The sequence below is a fragment of the Hermetia illucens genome, chromosome 2 (genome assembly GCF_905115235.1).
Source record: "Hermetia illucens chromosome 2, iHerIll2.2.curated.20191125, whole genome shotgun sequence".
Taxonomy (NCBI): Eukaryota; Metazoa; Arthropoda; class Insecta; order Diptera; family Stratiomyidae; genus Hermetia; species Hermetia illucens.
In genome coordinates this window covers 9,500,359-9,520,899 of record NC_051850.1, presented here as the reverse complement: position 1 = coordinate 9,520,899, position 20,541 = coordinate 9,500,359, and the positions used below count along the sequence as shown (strand labels likewise).

Sequence of the window (20,541 nt, the reverse complement as noted above, 5' to 3'; positions counted from 1 at the left end):
AGTAAGCTATACAGGCCTATGTTCAATCTGCAATTTAGTTTTGGATCCTGGGTTACGCCCAGATACTTTACATTAGAGGGAAGAACCAATCTTCGTTCATTCAGCCATGGTAGATGGAATTCAGGTACCTTTGTCAGGTGGTAAAAAGCATATGTTCCGGTTTGGTTGGGTTTATGGCGAGTGCGCATCTTGCCGCCCATTGGCATACCTTAACCAACGCTCGTTGCATGCTGTCGCTCATAATGGACGGAAACATTCCTGACGTCAGTCGTCAGCATACCCAACTTCCTTAACCCCGCTGCTGTCCAATATTCGTAACATTTCATTAATCACTATTAACTAGAGCACAGGAAAGATGGCACCATCATGTTTGCAGCTCTGGTCAAGTGGTTGCCTCCCAGATCCGACTGCATTATCCTGGTACTTAGCACTAACTTTGTTGGATGCTCCCTTTGCATCTAAGATGGCAGCTAGGGTATACTGCTTGTACTGCAGTGACCAACTCAACCGTGCCAATTACCTCGTGGAGAGCGGTTTCTGTCGGCTTGCCTCTGAGGTAGGCACGCTGGGACTTAGAGAAAGGTGTTCTCTCCATAATCGCCCTTAAGTGGATGTCCAGGATGCGTTCTAGGATCTTCAACACGAAAGAGGTGAGGTTGATTGGTCGAAAGTTCTTCGCGGACTCGTGACGGTATGAAAACCACTCGTGCCCGTCTCCAAGACTGTAGTATGTATTCTAACAGGATACAGCTCCGGTAAATTTGAACAAGCCACATCAAACCCTTTTCTTCTGCTTCTGAAGCATGACTGGGTATTCTCCTTCCATCTGGACCCGGAGATTTATATGCGGAGAAGCAGTTTATAGCCTAGCCGATCTTATTCTCGGTAATTATCGATTTGATACTCTCACACGGCTGGGGTGGCCGCAAACGCTCCAAGCAAGACTCTGACTTACAATCCTTCTCGTTGGCGGCAGAGTGCGTCTGAACCAGTAGCTCCAAGGTTTTATCAGAAGATTCCGTCCAGGAGCTTTCTAACTTTTTAAGAAAAAATGGGTTCTTATGTTCCTTGGACAGAATCTTACTGAGCCTTGCGGATTTGCTGGTGCTTTCGATGTTCTGACAATAGCTCAACCACCGGTGCCGACTTGTACTTCTTCAGGCAGGTCCCTGTATGGCTGTCAATATTTATGCCTGTAGCAGATGTTGAAGATTTCCCTCGTCAGCTTCCTGAAGGTGGAGCGTTCTTCATTCCACCACGGTGGCAGTGTCTTCTTGCTGTATTTAGCTGGGCACGAGGCTTTAAAGGCGGTATCGAATGGCTTTTCCAGAGCCTCAACTTTTGATTCCAATTCGTCCGTTGTGCCAATCTAGTGCCCGCCGGAAAGTTTGTTCTTAATTACTTGACAAAATTTTCTCCCGTCGATCCTTTTGGAGACTCTGAAAGGTTGAGAGGCCTCTAGGGCAAGATCTAGACTGAAAAGTATCCAACTGTGATCTGAGATGGATCTCTGGTCAGACATTCTCCAGTTCTCCACCCTGAGAATCCCATTGTCGGTTAGTAGGGTGATATCAAGGACCTGCTCCCAACCGTCACAGTTCTTCGGACTGGGGAAATGGAATGTAGGTGTACTGCCCCTGTTATACACCGGTAGGTTTGAAATAATATAAAATCAAAGAATGACTCACCTCTGTCGTTGATTTCCGAGTTCCCCCCAAAGCATTGCATTGGCGTCGCAGCATATCAATAGGTTGTCCTTTTTGGTGCTATGGTGCTTGCCAAATGTTGTAGTTCTTCTAACGGAGAATTAAGAAATACACATATTCTCTGCTCCAGTTTGACCATGATTAGGTCGCTGGAACTCAGGTCCGGGCACAGAAAAGCGTGCAGACTCTCGGCGACCGAAACATCAAAGGGCTCCAAATATTTTAATTTTTTCAACAGCACAGGAGATGAGAAGAATCCTCACGAAGAAGAGTCTGCACGCTTTTCTGTGCCAGGACCTGAGTTCCAGCGACCTAATCATGGTCAAACTGGAGCAGAGAGTATGTGTATTTCTTAATTCTCCGCTAGAAGAACCACAACATTTGGCAAGCACCATAGACCCAAGGCTCCTGTATTAGAGCGGTGTCGATGTCTTCCTCTAGGAGGAAGACAAGTAGATTTGCCAAGGCTTCGAGTGCTGCAGATTTATCTGCGATACCCTCAGCATGATCTGCTTGCGTGGGGGGTTCGTTAGACCCCGTCGGACCATTGACTCTCATCTCCTCCAACAGCTCGTTGGCGGCGTCGATTGGATCTAGGTCGTCGTCCGGTTTCGCAGAGCGGAACACTTTTACTTTTGCGTTCCTGGCTCCGAACGGCACTTTATAGTCGACCTTTTCCAGTGCCTCCATGTACTCTTCATTTATAAGGAGTAGAAATGGTTGGCTGTTTGTCCGGGGTTCCTCTTCTTTCATAACAACCCAGTCGTCTATAGGAATCCTGGAGTTTTGAAGGCATTTTTCCTTGTTCACGCGGATCCTCAGCAACCAGGTGCAAGCGACGGTCTCCTGGAAATTTCGTTGTAGGGGATCACTCCCAAGCGTCGCTGAACTGAGCGACGCACGAACCGAGAAAGTCCCTGGAAAATTGGTCTTCGCAAGCTTTAACGTGGAACCCACAGACCACCTGGGAAAAATCAAAACAGGGAATGGATCCCGTGTGTTTGCCTTTTGCGTCCAAGAGATGTTCAATGATCATCTCGGACAGCCTGACCTCAACACTTGTCTACATCTCCGGAGCTAGTTTGCCACTAGCAGAATTAGCATCCGCCAGCGCCACACGTAAGTGGCTACTGGCTACGACGCTGAAGGGTTTTGTCAATTCGCGGTTTGTCGGCTGGATGTTGCTGCTTAGTTTTCTCCAGATATTGCTTAGCGTCCGAGCTCTTGGCCACTCTGCTCCGCTGTAATCTTGCTCGACCTCATCTTGTGGTCAATTGCATTTGAGAGCGGCCGACTTTGCCTTCTGCTCGTCTGCTCGCCAGGCATTTGCTGTTGTATTTCTCAACTATCGCTTAGTATTTAGCGAGGTCGTTTTCATCGCCCTTGTCAATAGAACTGCCCCCCTTATTCTTAGCAATTTTGCTGAGAATATGCATGGCCTGCTTGTACTGGTTCTTACGCAGGGCACCAGTGGTCCTTAGCTTCTTAGCTTGGCTTCTTTTTTTTTGAGGGATCCCCCGACGTCGAGAGTTTCGGGTTAGAAGTACTATGTCTGGTACTCGCTACACCCAAATTGACGGTAGTGGATTCCAGACTGCAAACTACTAGTCCGTCATCCACTTCCCTTTGGGAGGTTCCTGTGGTTGGTTTCAACACAACGGTCCTGCGACTGGCGCCGAGAGTGCTGCTCTCCATGGTTACTGTCTCCTGGCTGGATGCCAGCAACTCATCCTCCGATCATTAACACCTCTTCTTCTATCGTTGGTTTATTTATTTTTAAAATTGAGTCCATGTCTTGGTACAATGACTAGTCCGGGAGTAATTTCCAACCTGGCTAGCCCGGCCACCAGGTTAAGGGTCTTATTTGAAAATGAAGGTGCCCAAGGTGTTCAGAGTTCGCCAGAACCACTTGCCCCTGATACATGATCAACGGACAAGCGGATCTTCGTCAACTGGGCTAGCCTACTCCCAGCTCGGCCGTATACACTCTTGGCCCGTCCGAAAACGGTTTCCAGTGGCCACCGCGAGGAGGTCGTGTGAGGGCACGAGGCCACCTCCTGGGTCTCAAATTTGATTCTTGACTGCTCCTAAATTGTTTCCGCCTTGACCCTCTATTTACTTTTATCATAAATATCTACTAATGAAGAAGAATACCAGAAGAACAGAAATAAACGTATCACCCGAGAAAGGTTTGAATTTTGAAGAGAATTCCAGTGTCAATAACACCCAGTTGGAGGGAGTTTAAATTTTTCTAACAATATTTCTCTTTATTACAGATTTTAACTTAAAATAAAAATGGTACTTTAAAACAGAAGACCTTTTAAGGATCCTCTTCCAATAGTAGAGAACCAACGTGAATCGAAGCAATGAAACCCCATTAGTTTGTAACCTTTAAATGTAATTAATTTTGTATCTGAAATATGGAGATAAATAGAAATGCTTCTAGAGTATAAAACGAAATGCTAATATCCATTTTTCAAATAAACTAATATTAAAAAAAAAACATAAAAATTACCAAAAAACCCTAATTTTCTTAGAATTAAAATTAACCCCGGGGAAAATCTAACGCTTTAAATTTTAAATGTTATATATTTACACATACTACGAAAAAATTGACTATCGGTCTCAACGAATTCCTCACGAATTCAACGGTACATTTAGATGGTCTAACCACTTTGAATTTTTTGCTAAGAAAAAGACCAAAAATTTAAAAAAGTAGAGAAAACCAGAGTCTGCAATTACTGGGACTTTCAATAAAAAAAAAGACACAAGAAAATATTATGGATAAGTGTAGTTTAAAAATAAAAGAAAATAATAAAAGAATTCGTAGATTGATACGTGCAACTGCTGAAACATCATCCGTTTGTGATAGTCCGACTATTGTCAGAACAACCCCAATTCCAACGTCATTTTCAACGGCATCACCATCAACCATAACACCAGCTTCATCAGTAGTCGTAGCCACAAGTACACCAACTGTCTCAGCACCTTCAAGAACAATGGGCGGAGGTATGACAACACAACAACCACTTCCAACTGAAACCTATCATAACATCCCTTGCGTTTCACCAATCCTAACAACATGTGCAACATGCCCGCCTGGTAGCCTATTGGTGAACTCGGCGGCCTCAACCACAGACAATAAAATCGGTCTAAAAACAAGTGAAAAGTTCTCCGTTAGTGTTTTCGATACAGGCGGTGTTGGTCCCTTTGGAGGAAGCAGTGGAAGTGTTGGTGAAAGTAGCTGTAGTAAAAGTGACGGTTTCAACAACAACACGACCCTTACGTCAGTTCGCAAAAGTTCAGAAATCGAGATTCCACAATCAGCGAATCGAATGGCGAAGTTCTCATTTAAATCGTCCGCGGAGGATGATCCTTATCAGTACACAATTACGTCTCCGAATAATCCTTTTCTTCCTGAAATTATCGCGAAACGTTGTAGTATGGATATGTCAGCGGATAGCGAGAGTTCGTCGCCACCGTATCAGGATTTAGTGGCATCACCAACGAGTATGGGAGAACCACCGCCAGATGCGCCTGCGGGGAAGCTTTCACCAATGAAAATCTTTGGTATCGGTAGTGGTACCAGCGGTGGTGGGAAGACATCGAACCCATTTTTAAGTAGTAACTGTACTAGTCCGCAATGTGATTTGAATGCGAAGCGAGAGGAATTTTTGAAGGCAACTATGAAGATTTGTTTAGTAGTTTCACCACCATCGAATAAGTTACAGGTAATTGGTATTGATGATGTCACAATGCATGCACTAGTAATGTTGGTAACTGCGATAAATTAGAAACTATCTCGCAAAACGATAGTAAAATTTTGGAATTACTTAGTCGTTACCTCTACCTCGAAATATTTTTCAGTTTTTTTTGTAACTCAGTCTTTCAAGAATGGTTGCTTAGACAAATTTGAGCGTAGTTGAACTAAGGAGCCTTACAGCTTCCTTTTGCGAAAGATGAATATTTTAAAACCTATATTTTCTCCCAGTTTCTTCCTGAAACCTAATCCCTTACATGTGCGCCTTTACCCCTTCCAGGGTCAAAACGAATAGCAACCCCTTTCCGCTACCCTGAGAAAACTTGGTTCCCAGGGAGAATCATTCCCTTTCCTCCTCCTTTCATCAGGCCAGATTACTGTATATCGCACCTTAATTATTAACGCTAGTGAGAGTTATGCAATATTCAACATCAGGCCATTAAGTAAGGGTATTATTTTACTCTCGGCAGAACGCATTCATCTGAGTACATACCATACGCCAGACCATAAGTGAAGGCTTCATCACTCTCCTCAGAGAATCTTCAGACAGTGTCTGTACATATCCCTTCGCTTTCCCAGGTGATAGTTTAGCCTGCAGTAACTAGTGAGTATTTCTACTATTATCCGGATGCTCTTTTTGGTGATGTTTAGTCGTTTGAAGGCTCGGGTTCATATCCCCCATGACCACCCTGGACGGTTCCATTCCTGGTAAGTACGCCCAGTAAAGTTCCCCCAGCCGTTCTTCTTCATTTTTCAATGTCATAACCATCAGCCCATTTCTGACTCCACAGAATAGCTCCGGCCCTGGCATCTCATTGCCTTCTAACACAATCTGTCTTTAAACTCAATATGTCCAGATTTTGTTAAGTGGAGCATGTTCAGCCTGTTAAGGCATTCCCATAGCAATTTGAAATTTACCTGGTATGACCTAAGTGTCTTAATAGCCGCTTGGCTGCCGATTAGAATTGCAATGTTGTGAGCTCTTTTGAGGTTGAAGGACGCACATCTGTCTATAACGCGAAATATGCTGGTATGCTTAAGCATTGGTCCAAAGTGCCTGGCCCCAGCGCCTGCTCCCTCTATCGTAAAAGATTCGTCAGCTAGTGGTTTCAGCCATGTGTCAATATCACGCTTTCCCAGTCTGTCGTGTTGCTCCAACGTGTTCCAAACTTCCTATCGAAGTGAGACCTCGTTGTCATGTTATCCCTTGGTATCAGTAATTCGGAATGCCGCCTAGAAATGATATCAATTTTCCTTCAATTTAGGCGACTACCCACCTCACTGGTATTCCGTTGGGTATGTTTTGCTCGCCCAAATTACCGCCTTATAGGTAATGATGAGCCTTACTATTGCAGTGTAAATCCAGTGCAGCATTTTCAGGATGTATCCCCATTTTCCTTGCTATGAACCTGCAAGTCATTAGAACCCTTGTGGCTTTCCAAACATATGTTTTCAACATGTGTTTTCCAGAGTAGTTTTTGGTCTATTGTCGTTCCCAAATATTTGATCTCTATTACTCGTTCGACCTCCATATCATGTAGTCGAACGACTCTCAGGTGATCAAGCTTCCGCTTCCCAGTGAATGGTAGCATATTGGCCTTGGCTGGATTTATGCGAGGCCCCGCCTTTTTGCACCAATTGCTAGTTGTCCGTAGTTCGGTTGGGATTCTGTCACATAGGGTATCCTCATGTTTGTCCCTACAGATTAAAACAATATCATCAGCGTAACCCTGGTCCTGTATTTTTTTTTTTTTTTTGGGAGTAGGGTAGGTGAATGCGTTTACGCACAGAGTTGGACTCCCGCAACAGCACGCTGGCGGACTACCAACTAAACACCTCCCTGTCATCAGAGAACTAGCCTGGAACCGTTTGACACATTACTTTGGGCTAGCCCTCCCGCTCTCCTGGCTCTGGGAGCCTTCAAGTCAGGGAATTCCTTTCACCAACGGGAGGAGAGGGGAGGAAGGGAGTTGTTAGTTCAGGGAACCCCTTACCGTCCGATCCCTCCGCCGGTCGAGTTCAATCTTCTTCGTAGTAAGAAGAACCCGAACATAATGCGCAATACGATTCCAGCTGCCAGCGCTCTTCAGCATCTCTCTGACAATGTTGTCTGGAGAGAGCTCCCCTGTGTCTGCATAAAGCTGCTGGCGGAGGCCGTCTCACCTCTCGCAAGAGAAAAAGGTGTGTTCAGCGTCATCCGCCACTCTATTGCAGAACACACAATCAGGAGATCGCGCCTTCCCAACCCTGTGCAGGTAAAACTGAAAACCTCCATGCCCGCTTAGAAGTTGGGTATGGAAGTAATCAATCTCACCGTGCTTTCTGTTCAACCATGGGTCTAATTTGTCAATGAGCCGCGCACTCCACTTGCCCCTTGGCTCATTTTGCCAAGAAAGTTGCCACTCGTTAAGGGTGCGTTGACGTTCTTCACGGGCAACCACTTCTCTTAAGTTTTCGTCCTTACGGCGATAGATAGCTTTGCACTCCTTGGCAAGGAGGGCAACGGGGATCACTCCCGCAATCACCATCACAGCCGGTTCAGAGACGGTGCGATAAGCAGACGCCACTCGCAAAGCTCCCCACCTCTGCACTTGAGCGAGGCGTTTACGATGCACCTCCTTGTCAAGGGCATCAGCCCATACCTCCGCACCATAGAGAAGGACGGAATGCGAAGACTCCCATGAGGAGACGTTTCCTAGTTGATATAGGGCCGCCGACATTCGCCATTAGCCGACTCAAGGCCGCGACTCCTGCTGCAGCCCTGTCCGCGACTGCTTTGATTTGCTCGAAGAAGCTCATCTTCGAGTCGAGCATTAAACCAAGGTATTTAATCGCTGGTTTTGCCTCTATAGTCAACTCGCCGATCGATATGGGACGCAAGGTCGGGATTCTCCTTCTGGTCAGGATGACTACTTCGGCTTTTTCCAGCGCAAGGTTGAAACCGTGAGCAGTCATCCATCCACTTACCCGTCGCATCAATACGCCAAGTCTGCTTTGCGCCTGTTCAACAGTGCGTCCGGCAACAAGTGGTCCTGTATTGTGGACAACCTTGAGAAGTGTTCATGAGGATAGAATTTATAGTGGTACTTCAATTTGTCTACTCTCTAACATTCAAGTCATCCAGAAGGCCAGGGTGTTTCTCACTCCCTCGCGGATTAGGGCATCTGGTATCTCTGTTTGCGATGTGTTATCGAATGATCTTACGATGCCCAAAAACGCACACAGTACTATTTCCTTCATTTCTATGGCATCCTGTAATACATCCATCAGTTGATAAAGAACAGTTTTATTTGACCGTACTCTCGCCCACTTCCATGCCCTTGGTATTAGTTCTAGGGCTGTGCTGCCCCATACCACTCTCAAGAGAGACCCGAAGATGAATTTTAGACTTCCCTGGAGTAGCTTTGGGAAAATGTCATCTACTCCGGGTAATTTCAGTGGCTTAAAGGTTCTCATTGGCCATTTTACTGTAGCTTCCCGAAATACCTCATTCGCTAGTTTCTAACTCGCTTTTTCCCCATTTTGTTCGTTGTTGGGGTGACAGGCAGAATGCTATTGCCTTCTGCCGTGGGGTAGGTCCCCGGGAAATGTGTTCTAAGAAGCAGATGTACCCTTTCCCCCGCGTTCTTGATAAATGTCCCATCCTCCTTCTCATTCTGGCTAGGTTCCTTTTCCACCAGGGTACGTTCCTTGATGACTCTTCCCTTCCCTTCAACTCAAAGGAGGTTGACCTTGAGCGTGCCGCCCAGACTGTTCAGCGCGTTTCTGCACTGCCCCAACAGCCTGGAGGATGTCGCCGATGAGTACAAGGTCTTAATAGTATCGCCAGTACTTCCACTTGCAATGCACTGGTGAAACCTGGGCGACCAAACAATTGGGATACACTGTGTGTATTCGAGAAAACCCCTACACCGACTCCATAGACCATCTTTGATCCATCGTGAAGAATACTATGTGATAAACTTGCAACACGCCGGCTGTTTTTCACTCTGTCCTGGTTTGAAAGTCCACAACAGATTTTTTCGGGAAGTTCAGTTTACGTGTGGCATGGTCTGTGGACTTGTGTTGATATTGATAGCGCTAATTTGAACCAACCTAGCTATGTTCTTTGTCAATAAGTGATCAGCATTTCGAACCCGTTTGACACAAAGGATCTTTTTATACTACTTAACAATTGCAATTGTTCCAAAATATGGTTGCAGGTACAGTAGCTAAATGTACATGATCGACAAAATTTTCATGTTTTTTGATAACGCATAGAGGCTGGCAATGCTTGATTTTTTGGCCCCTGGTCGAACTTTAAAGGGGCCCTCACATGGTGGGTGCAGTGGCCTCCGACGAGCATCCTCCCTAATGAGGACTTGCGAACATGTCTTGAGGTCCCTAGGAGTGTCCACTTCTGGCGTTGTGCGTCATGAAAGTGGAGTCAGCGGCAGTTTTGAAACTGCGTCCCTGAATAGGCGTAGCATGCTGGAGTCACTTAACCCTCCTCTGATATCCAGCACATGGTCGGAGGCCGAGGAGAACGAAACGCAAGGACTATCACCACCACGGATCGTCGCGAGCTACTAAGGCGGCCTTTAGTGTTCGATGCGAACGTTCCAGCATCCCATTGAACTGTGGGTGGTATGCGGTAGTCCTGTGCCGTTTGACGCCAAGGAGCTTGACAAACAGCGAAAAGAGTAGACTCAAACTGCATTCCCTGGTTCGCGATGATTACGGCTGGTACACCAAAGCGCCGGATCCACTCTCTACAGAGGATCTCGGTACATTATTGTGCCATACTGTCACTTAGAGGTATTTTTCACGCCACCGCGTAAACCTGTCGATGATTGTGAGGCAATACTTGTATCCATGTGAGTCTCGCAAAGGACTAATGATGTCGAGGTGGATGGTGTGGAAGCGCTTGGTCGACCTAGGGAATGCGCCTACTTCCTTTCTTACGTGCTTGTTGATTTCGTACTTTTGGCACGCGATGCACTCTCTGGGCTAAGAGTTTACGTCCTTGTTCATGGACGACCAGAAGTATTTGCCAGTGACCAGCTGGTTGTCCTGATGTCTGAGTGCGCAAAATCGTGTATTGCCTTGAATACTTCTCTGCAAAAATCGGCCGGAATGAATGGCCTAGTTCCCTTGTCTTAGGTCTTCCAAAGTAAGTAGAAGTTTGAGATGGAAAACTCCTTGAATTTGTATTTTGGGTTTACCTTCAGGCTCTGAAGCTTTGCGTTGTCTTTCTGCGCCTCTGCGTATAATCGACCGCGGTGGGGACTGTGACCTCCGAGATTGGTGACGAAGCGCCTGCAACGACGTTGTCTTTTCCAGATACGTGAATGAACTATCTGATAAAGCTCACGTGTCGAAGTTGGCGAGACGACGCTTTTTCGAGCTTTTGTTTAAGCGCAAAAATGAAGGGCGTGCGGTCCGTGAACACCACTGGCCTGCCCTCAAAGGGGAAAAGGAAATTTTTGATGGAGAGATACGCGGCGAGTAGCTCACGATCGTAGGCGCTGAAGTTACGCTGAACTGGGTGGAATAGCTTCAAGAAGAAGCTCAACGGTTGCCAGGTTTGATTCATCCGTTGCAGAAAAGCGACGCCTACCGCTGTGTCTGAAGTCTCGACGAACACAGATAGGGGTGCATCTGGGCGAAAAAATGCCAGTAGTATTGTATCAACAAGCTTTTGTTTAACCGTTCCAATTGCCTGCGCAGCCTCATTAGACCACGCAACCTCGCCGGAGTCTTTATTTTTGGGTCCGAATCGTTGAAAATGGAAGCTAGCACATCTTTAATAGATCGAATTTTATGTTATTATATATTTCGTTGATTAACTTTATTTTATCCGCACTTGCAACTGATATTTTTTCTCGAATTCTTTCAAAATATTTGCGCTAATAATACTGTTTTTAATTTTTCAGGTAAGACGAGATAATGTGCTGCTATGATCGTAAGTAAATAACATAAAAATTTTATTTTCCTTAAATAACGCTCGAATTTAAAATAATATGAAGATGAAAGTATTTTATTACTATTATCACTTTTTGTTAACATGAAAATCTGCACAAATATTGAGCAGGATTTCGAGAAGAAAACTTTAGTGTACGCCTCTTTTACTGTCTACAGAGTATTTCTACATAGCTTTCGATTGCTGCGATGCCACCTGGAAAATTCATCCATATATCCTCGTCCACTTCACCTCTCGCAGCAAAGCATATTATCCATCCTTTCACACCTACATCCCCCGCGACCCAATTATTACTTACTAAAATAATCACTACTCATTCTCCTTCTTTAAATTACTTGGAAAGCAAAATTTACAATTTACTGCAATACTTTCCTAAATTGAACAAACAAAACCCGTAAAAATTATTTATTTGTCCGCCTATTGTTATTATGATATTGCTGTCACTATGGACAACCAGATGGACGGTTGACACATTAGATGACATTTGTTATTGATACTGAGAATGCGCAGTGTTTTGAAGGTAATGGCGAGTGAAATCTCATTGAAAATAACGTAATTAGCCGGTAGCAAGTAACCGATGAGACCTACCCGTAAGTCCGCTGACCTAATGTCCTTGACATTCGAACACGTAACGTCCTTTTCTGCCTTTACAGTCTTCTTATCCTGTCGAGTAGCTCCAGTTTCTCCGGCATTTAATACTCTGACCTTGGATAGGCCCATTGTACTATCCTCGGAGATCGCTTATTAAACGGTCTCTCGCCTAAGGCGCATTCGCAGGCTTTCACCAATCTGAGAATATTCTCCAGAGGCAGAGAAGAGAGAGAATGCGCAGACTCTTCGTTGAAGAAAACTTTAAAAAGATTTTCCAGTGATGTTTTAGTACCCTGGCACCCACATCAGGAACGTTTCGTCCAGTCGGCCAAGTTTCAGCAGCAACGCTACATCAACTGGTTTGATATGTCGCTGCTGCTTTGTGCTGATAATGCGGCCGACTGTCGGAACAGATTCGAATGGTGCGACCCTTCCATTTTTGTAGGAAATATTCTTCTGCTGCCAATTAAATGACATATATCTTCGCCTGGAATATGGTCGTCATTTTTTCGAGAGGATCGCGTCATTTCCATAACCTGGGTTCCCAAGAACACTCCTGTTTTCTATGACTGACCCGTCGGTGAAGATTATTAAGTCTGTAATCCCAGAAGGCTCGTGACCATTTATCGACAAATCTTCCCTTTTGGTGAATACGACGGAGTATATCTTTTCGAAGACAATTATGGAAACCATATGATCGACAGGCATCAAAGGTACCTGATGTTTGCCATGGAATTTCCAGATGAACGTTTGACCATATGATTGGTTGGCGTACTACTCATTGCTCCAGTAATAATTAGGCACTCTAACATCTGAAGGATCCAAATGATTAATAACCGATCAATTTCATGCTGTTTTGTCGCATTAAAAATCTCCGCGAATGAGGCTTAATTGAAGGCGCCTTAGGTGTCCATGGCGTATTCTTTAACGGATATCGCCTTCTCAACTTTTGTCGCTAGCTCATGGAGTGACGTCTCCTTGGATTTGTTTTTCTGGTAGGCATGTTGCCTACAGTGAAATCGCGACCTAAGGATATATGTATCCCTTATGAACCGGGCGGCAGCTTTTTGCATCTATGTAGATGGATTTCCCTAGTTTGGGAATAAATATTACCTTCATATCACGCTAGTTGATTGGAATATAGCTGTGTGCTAGGCAAGCACGGTATATATCCCGGATGTATAGACCCATCACCATCATCATCAACGGCGCAACAACCGGTATTCGGTCTAGGCCTGCCTTAATAAGGAGCTCCAAACATCCCCTCTATTACAAGAGCAGGAGTAATACTTCCGGATCCGCAGCCTTGTATTTGTGGAACGAATTAAATGCCAATTTCACTCATTCCAGTGATACTGCTTTGCTTGGCAGAGTCTAATCTTCTGGTTGAGGTATGTATGTATCTGCTGACCCCGAGATGAGATTTTGAATGTTGCTGCAAAATACACTTCATGCAAATGGTTTGCCGTTTTTTCGTCACTTTCTGTTTACCTCCCGTTCTGTAAACGTAGATAACCCAGTTTCTGGCTACCTTCTTTGACAAGGATCCCCTTCAGCGTTGAGGTGGCCTCAAAAGAGTTGACCTCTTCGTAAAAACGTATCCACAATGATCGTTTGGCCCACCTTATGCTATTTGGTGGAGCTTTCTGACCCTTTTTATGCCAATCCTTGTCAGCAGCTGAATCAGACTTTAGAGCTCGGTTGAGGAGCACCCTTGTCGTTTTCCTATGTTTTGCCAAATATGAGTTCCACCATGGTATTTTACCCTTTTTTGGTATCATGAGTGGACAGCTCTCTTCGAAAGCTTCTCTCATGCTAGTTGTGATCATCTGGGTTGGGTTATGCCATTTCCAGCAATAGATTTGATACGTCTCCCGGGGATCGGGCGCTCAGTTCTGTTTTGTAGGTCGCCCAATCTGTCCTACCCGGATTCCGAAATGTAGTGCGTTTACGTGGATTTATGCCCATTCTGAAATCAATGCGCCTGTGATCCAATAGTGTGATTTCTTTCGATACTCTCCACGCTCAGACAACAGCCGCAATGTCAGAGAATGCCACCGTGACATCGATGACCTCTTGCCTGACCTGACATTGAAAAAGGTGGGTTCATTACCCAAATCGAAGATCTGCAATTCATTTCCAATGACACACAACAAGTCTTCATGTTAGAAGTTTCAGACCCCCCCCCCCCCCCCAAAAAAACCTATGGTTCTTGTATGTCTTGCAACTATTGATCAGACAACTAATAAGTGCAGTCGCCGCCTTACAATATTGCAAATTTATCTGAGAGATATGGTACCTAATCTATTACTAAGATGAAGATGCCGTAGGCTCACACGTCCTCTCCGATGGGTTTCGCACCCGACACTTGAAATGTGACGGACCCAAAAGGGCATCCTGTTTATTCTCGAACTTTCTTAATATCCGCTTCAGTAATGCCGATAGTGAGGAAAGCTGGCGACCTATCGGCTCTTCCTCCTGCTTTGCTACCTAACAGCATCCAGGTGAAGGTGTAAGAGTTATTCTGGATTTCAAGTTACTCCAGAACCTCAGCACCATTACGCTCTTTTTCTAGAAGCCAAAGAAGCACTTTTTAAATGATAGAAACCCCCTTCAGGGTCAGTCGCGCACCCTCCCACACATCGTTCAAGAGGGTGCAGTACTGTCAAAGCCACTCGTTCATGCTTTTGTCGGCAAAGTTTATCCGTAACATTGTAGGGTATACAGAGTGCATTATGAAAATAATAGGGAATGTTTTACTATGACGCATCTTTTGCGCGATGTCTATTTTTCGATTGTGTCACCGCGTAATGGAGCGCTCACATCAAGTATTGTGTGCGGCTTGGCAAGAGTAAGGGGGCACAAAACCTTCAAGGATGGCCAGAAGGAGGTTACTGACGAACTTCGTTCTGGATACCTAACAACTGTCCGAAATGATTAACATGTCCAGCGTGTTCTTATACCGCAAGGACAAACTATCAACGTAGCCTTTTACCTGGAGGTACTCAAGAGACAGAAAGGACAGTTCGCACGCGTCAGGCTTGACATCAAAGGCGTTTTCAAGCTCCACCATGACAATACCCCCAGCCACAGGGCCTTTGTCGGTACCAGCTTTCTGACCCAGAGCAAGTCCTCCGTGGGGCCCAAGCTTCCTAAGAGCCCTGACTTGGCTCCTTGTGACATTTTTTTGTCCCCCCAACTGAAAAAGGAGCTAAAGGGAAAGCACTGGGAGTCGATGGAGAAGATTCACGCTTAAGTTACAAGGTTCCTGAGAGACATTCCAGTCGATAAGTTTCGGGGGCTTTCCAGACGTGGCAGAATCGTCTCCGCAGGTATATCGATGCAGGATGAGACTATTTTGAAAAATTTTAACCGTCTCTACCAATCGGATGAATAAATCAATTTTTCCCGATAACCGCGCATTACTTTTATAATGCACTCTATCCGTCGGCTTCGATAGGGTTGGCTGCAAATGAAGACCTGGTCGTTGCTAGCTGAGCCTTCTTGGCAGCCATTTGAGCCGAAGTGTTAGGATCGTCAGAAGACCACTACCGCTTTGGTTTGCCCTTAGCCACAGATACCCCAGACGATCCTTTTCCTTCAACATTGGCACAACCTAAGGGTTGTTTTTTCCCGGAGGCGATTGATTCGAAGACAGATGTTTGCCCGTAGGGAGGACTTTACCCTTAGCAGGTAGCGCCAATTATAGCCCGAGGTCAGAAGTACTGACAGAAGAGTACTGCTCCGACTCGTCCGTGAAGGACTGGTTTCCAATTGGGTTAGTTCGGACTTGAATAATTGGACGACTTGAGTCGAGACTCAGGTTCTGCATGGATAAGCTTAGGACTGCCCCTTCGGTCAAGGCTGGATTGTCATGATCGAAGGGGTTTTCTTCATAATTAGTTGCCGTGACCCTTTTCTGAGACATGGTTAGTTGAAACTGGGAGTCACCTGGTACCCAGAATTCGCCATAGCTCAACCCTTTTGACCGGTCAGCTCTCGGTACGGTAGTCATTTCTTGGCTTGGTGTTTTGATTACCGCTTAGCTTCAGGTGCAACACCTGGTTTTCCGGAAGATCCTCCTTGCTGAGCCCATCTGGACACTTCAAGAAAGATAGATGCGCAAAATTGCTTAAATAGTCGGTTGAGACGAAAGTTTTCTTGCGATAACTACAAAGCTGAAATAAGACAACTAAATTACAACTTGGGGGCCAACAAACCTCTGTAGTTTGTAGATAATATTTCTTCTTCCTGTCTCGGCAATAGCTAAGTACGTTATTACCGAATACTAGTAATCCCTAAGAAGGATAACTTCAGAAGAAAACAAACAGACAGTCAGACTATGAAGGAACTTTCTAAGCCCAGTTAATCCGACAGACATTCAATTTGCGGGTACCCCTCTTTAACGCTGTCATATTTCTCTTATCGCATAAACAACCAGACCTCACAGGATGCTCGTTTGCACCAAGCAATAGGACATACTTTATGACATGATATACTAATAGCTCTCCCATGTCCATGTCCTTAATGGTTGAACGATGTCGCGTCGAAAACTTTAGGTTTAAGCTTCTAGGATAAACACTGGGGTGCAATTTCTGTTCGTCCCTAAACTCAAGAACCATATATATCGGCCACCACTAAATCTTTCCTCCCTTGTGAAAGAGTCTTCTAAATCCTTATGTATTTTGGAACATCATTTGCAAAATAATTTTACTGTCGCCAGATTGGCGGATATTTAATCCTCTCTGAACTCTATACGGTCTTGCGAGCATCCATTATAAAGTGAGTGTTTGGTTTCTTTCCTTCTGCCAATCATACGGTCTGCCATTGTGGGGTGGGGGAAGGTTTGGGATTGTAGATATAAAGTAGGGAAATGGATCTTTTGTGATGCAAATTTCGCTTCTCATGTCCTTTTGTAAACAGTTTTAAGATGAGATATATTGTGGGGAAAATTGAGGAGGTATCAGCTAATGCCAATTTATGAATTTTTTGATACCCTCCATCTTCGTCGATTGTCCTTTTATTTGAACCTCGAACCAAATGAGGATGAATTGGGCCAGAATAAACAATGCAAGGATTCGTTAGACCGGCTAGTGTTCGTGGAAGGAGCCTGAATAAGGTGGAAATTACTAAAAACGCTTCCTAAATTGTATGAAATTCGACCCTTACACAAACAGGACCTCGATGACCATTTGCTTCCAACAATCATAACATCCTTTTTGACCTTTCATCTATTTCCAGTGTAAACTCAGAAACGTAATTTCCATCATTGCATCCACCAACAAAATAGGATCAAGTATCATCCATAATGGACAGCCTTCACCGGGGGATTTTATTCCTTTCAGAGATTCCATCACCGCTTGTAAATGAAACAGAACAAATGTTGACATCCTCCAAAACTTTCTTATTCTGTTACAGAAATCGGGAATACAAGGAAATTAACGGAAAACCATAATGAGTCGACGAAAATGTGAAAATGAAAATCCTCTCTGGATTTGGGAGTCTTACGAGCAGTCATTCGAAGTATTCTACATTAATTTATGAATGAAGTCAGCGAAATTCTTCCTTATTCAGTCGTCCTATTTAGGCTTATTATATCTTCCATTTCCTCTGAACAAACGGATCAACAGGGCCAAGTTAAGGTGGTGTTGCCTGTCTGAATGTCGATTTCCTCGGAAGAGTAGGTAAATGGAAACAAGGTCGACCTTTCATCATGAAATATTTCAAACACTTTTCAGCCCCCACCAAATTCCCACCCTGGTTTGGAAGAAAATACGTAAACCCTCTAATTTCCTCTGTCGATCAAATAGTTTAGAGCTTTGTGAATCCGACAACCCACCCCAACTTGTTTCGTCACTTTCCGTCGATTTCGCCCCGGGGTCCGACATTGCTATCTCTGTAAGCGGAATCTTAACATCCTGGCGACGACGGCAGGATACCATGCTGACTATGGCAAGCCAATGTAAATCGGGCAGCAAAGCGTACTTTAAGGGGGTTGGTACTCCCACAAAAGACACAGACTCCTTTCTCGACGATAAAGCCACTTCATTGAGTACACACACAAAAAATATATCCGGCTGTGGAGATGGAGCTTATGAAAAAGGACGAACATGATACTGGCAACAACTGTCAGACATGGAAGATAACAGATAGATTCTTTGAAATTGTGGAGCGAAGGAGCTCCTACTTCTTACCCAGACCTGCCTAACCTACATACAGCAAATATTTGCCTATTTCTTTGAGTAAATAGGAACAACTAATTTTGCAGGAGTAAATAATGCGCTCCTTCCAAGTGGTGTGTATACTTCGCTTTATTCTATCAAGGATTAATAGAACGTTTTATTCAGTGGAATTTTCATCTGTGGAAAGTTATTTGAACCATTTTTGACGTACATGTATTCCGCTTGAAATACTTCCCCCTCCTAAGTCCTTCGGTGATAGTTTGAAACAGGACTCAAAACACTCTAGGCTCGCGGAATATTTCTGCCAATTGTTACAGCACCCTCAAAACGAAAGCATTCTGCAGGATCATTATCTGCGTCCTTGATACTCCATCCACATCCATGAACATCCATATGAACAACCACAATAGGGAGAATCCTGTGGTATAAATTTTATCACTAGAAATACCACAAGAAATTCACAAGGAAGAGAACTCATCATTTAACAATAATCGGATTCGAGAGGACGCCCATCGTGTTCAGAACTTTCTTTCCAAGCATCCTTGACGCAGGAGGTTTTAATAGCATCGCTGGAAATTGTTCAAGATAGCATTAAAAATTTTAATTCAATCCATTATGGGAGGGGGTGGGGATGAGTGAAAAGGAAATAGAAGCATATTACGGTGTCCTTAATAAGGAAAAATGTTTTTTCCCGGGAAAAAAATGATGGGTTCGTTCCTCTGATGAGATAAACTGAGGTTGGATGATGAACTGTCGTAAAGTCATAATTAAAGTGAAGGAGTTAGATTAGTTTAATTGCAAAGGGGATGAGATTGATTGGGTTAGCTCGGGGGGTGTTGACTAGATTAGCAATACCACTGAGTAATCTAATAATGGAGGGTGCCTTATTATTGAAGGTAATTCGCTATTATCCGGCTGAATATTTTTTCTATTTCTCATCGTCCTGTCCTAGTTATTAGTAATTATTTGAATTTTTTGCTCATGGACCAGGCAGGCAAGTATGATTGTCTACTCAGAAGAGCCTAATCAGCACTGTAGACGCCGTTTTCTAACCCCAGACTCCTAACACCGTCACTACTGTGGAAAAGACAATACGACGATATTCTAGCTGCCTCAACTCATAGCTTTCTTTAAGGATAGAAGCTCCCCACCCTACGACCAGAGTTATCCTTGAGGTTCTCGGAGAATGGTTTACCCTGACTTTAACTAAAACTGGACAATCGCAAAGGAAATATCATAGTGGCTATTTCCGCTCCGTAACTTTGGCATTCGAATTGTAAGGCGTGCCGAATCTGACGGTGTGGTCTCCTAGTCTTAAGGATCATTAACCTTACTATAGGTATGTCAAACCCCTCTTGACTTAGCGCAGGTGATGAACATTGGCCATCTAGAATCAACAGCTACCAACCACCCTTCCCAGTTTTCAGGGGTAAGCATACCTTCCTTACCGAAGGACTGTCCAGAGCCAGGCCCCGCCTGACGAGTTCATCACCCTTCTATGTCTGACATCCCAAAGAAGGCTGACTTTGAGTGTGACACCCAGACTGCTCAGCGCGTCTCTGAACTACTCCACCAGCCTGGACAATGTCGCCACCGAGTACAAGGTGGCTTGGCCGTGTCGGTCAGAATGACTATGTTCCGCCTGGAGATCCAATTATACCCTAGCCATCGACAAGCAAATCCTGAAACACCGCACCTAGTTCACAAACGATCTTTGATCCATCGGTGAAGAATATTGTGCGTTAACTTTGCAGCAAGTGCCGATCTGTCACTCCGCCCTGATTGGGAAACCCAGTGCAAAATTCCTCTTTAAGCGTATGTCGTAATCCTTTGGGAATGCTCACAGTCCCTAAGATACTTCGTCTAGGATGTTAATTTGGCCGTAGGGTTTTTACGGCCGATATCGGGATTCACGCAGTCTGACAGCACTATAGGCCATAGCTTATTAGTTGTAAAGATCCAGGTAACGAGGTGCGGTAGCGCCTGCATGTCTGGTTTTTTAAACCCCATTTTCCTTAGTTTTATTGTATTTTTTACTCAACGCCAGCCATCCTCTGCCGAAGATCACGCTTAATTACAAGGCTCCTCTTACGGACTTAGAAGGCTACAGAGGACTTCTTAACTTGCAAATGATACCTTATATTGAAGAAAGGTGCCAATTTTGATCCGTTTAGCTTGGGAGAGAGGGACCGAATTCACGTAGCAGCTTAGGATCAACTACACTGCTAAAGCGCCTTCCAAAATTTCACTCATAATGGAGAAAATCATTCCTGACGCCAATATCACCAAATCCTATCCAATACCCCAAGAATTTCACCTATCACGATGAACCAGAGAACC

General features: G+C 44.6%; 1 protein-coding gene across 4 annotated transcripts in view; it reads left to right on the top strand.

Moving 5' to 3' along the window:
• LOC119650393 (pleckstrin homology domain-containing family G member 5) overlaps positions 1–20,541 on the top strand; it is a 431,633-nt gene that overhangs the window by 275,034 nt on the left and 136,058 nt on the right. The window contains exon 2 of one of the 4 annotated variants that reach the window (XM_038053152.1): positions 3,983–5,437. The exons of the other annotated variants lie outside the window; for them this stretch is intronic. Within the exon in view, the coding sequence (XP_037909080.1) occupies positions 4,487–5,437 (951 nt within the window). The 5' untranslated portion in view covers positions 3,983–4,486. The remainder of the gene's footprint in view (positions 1–3,982; positions 5,438–20,541) is intronic. 4 annotated transcript variants of the gene reach the window in all.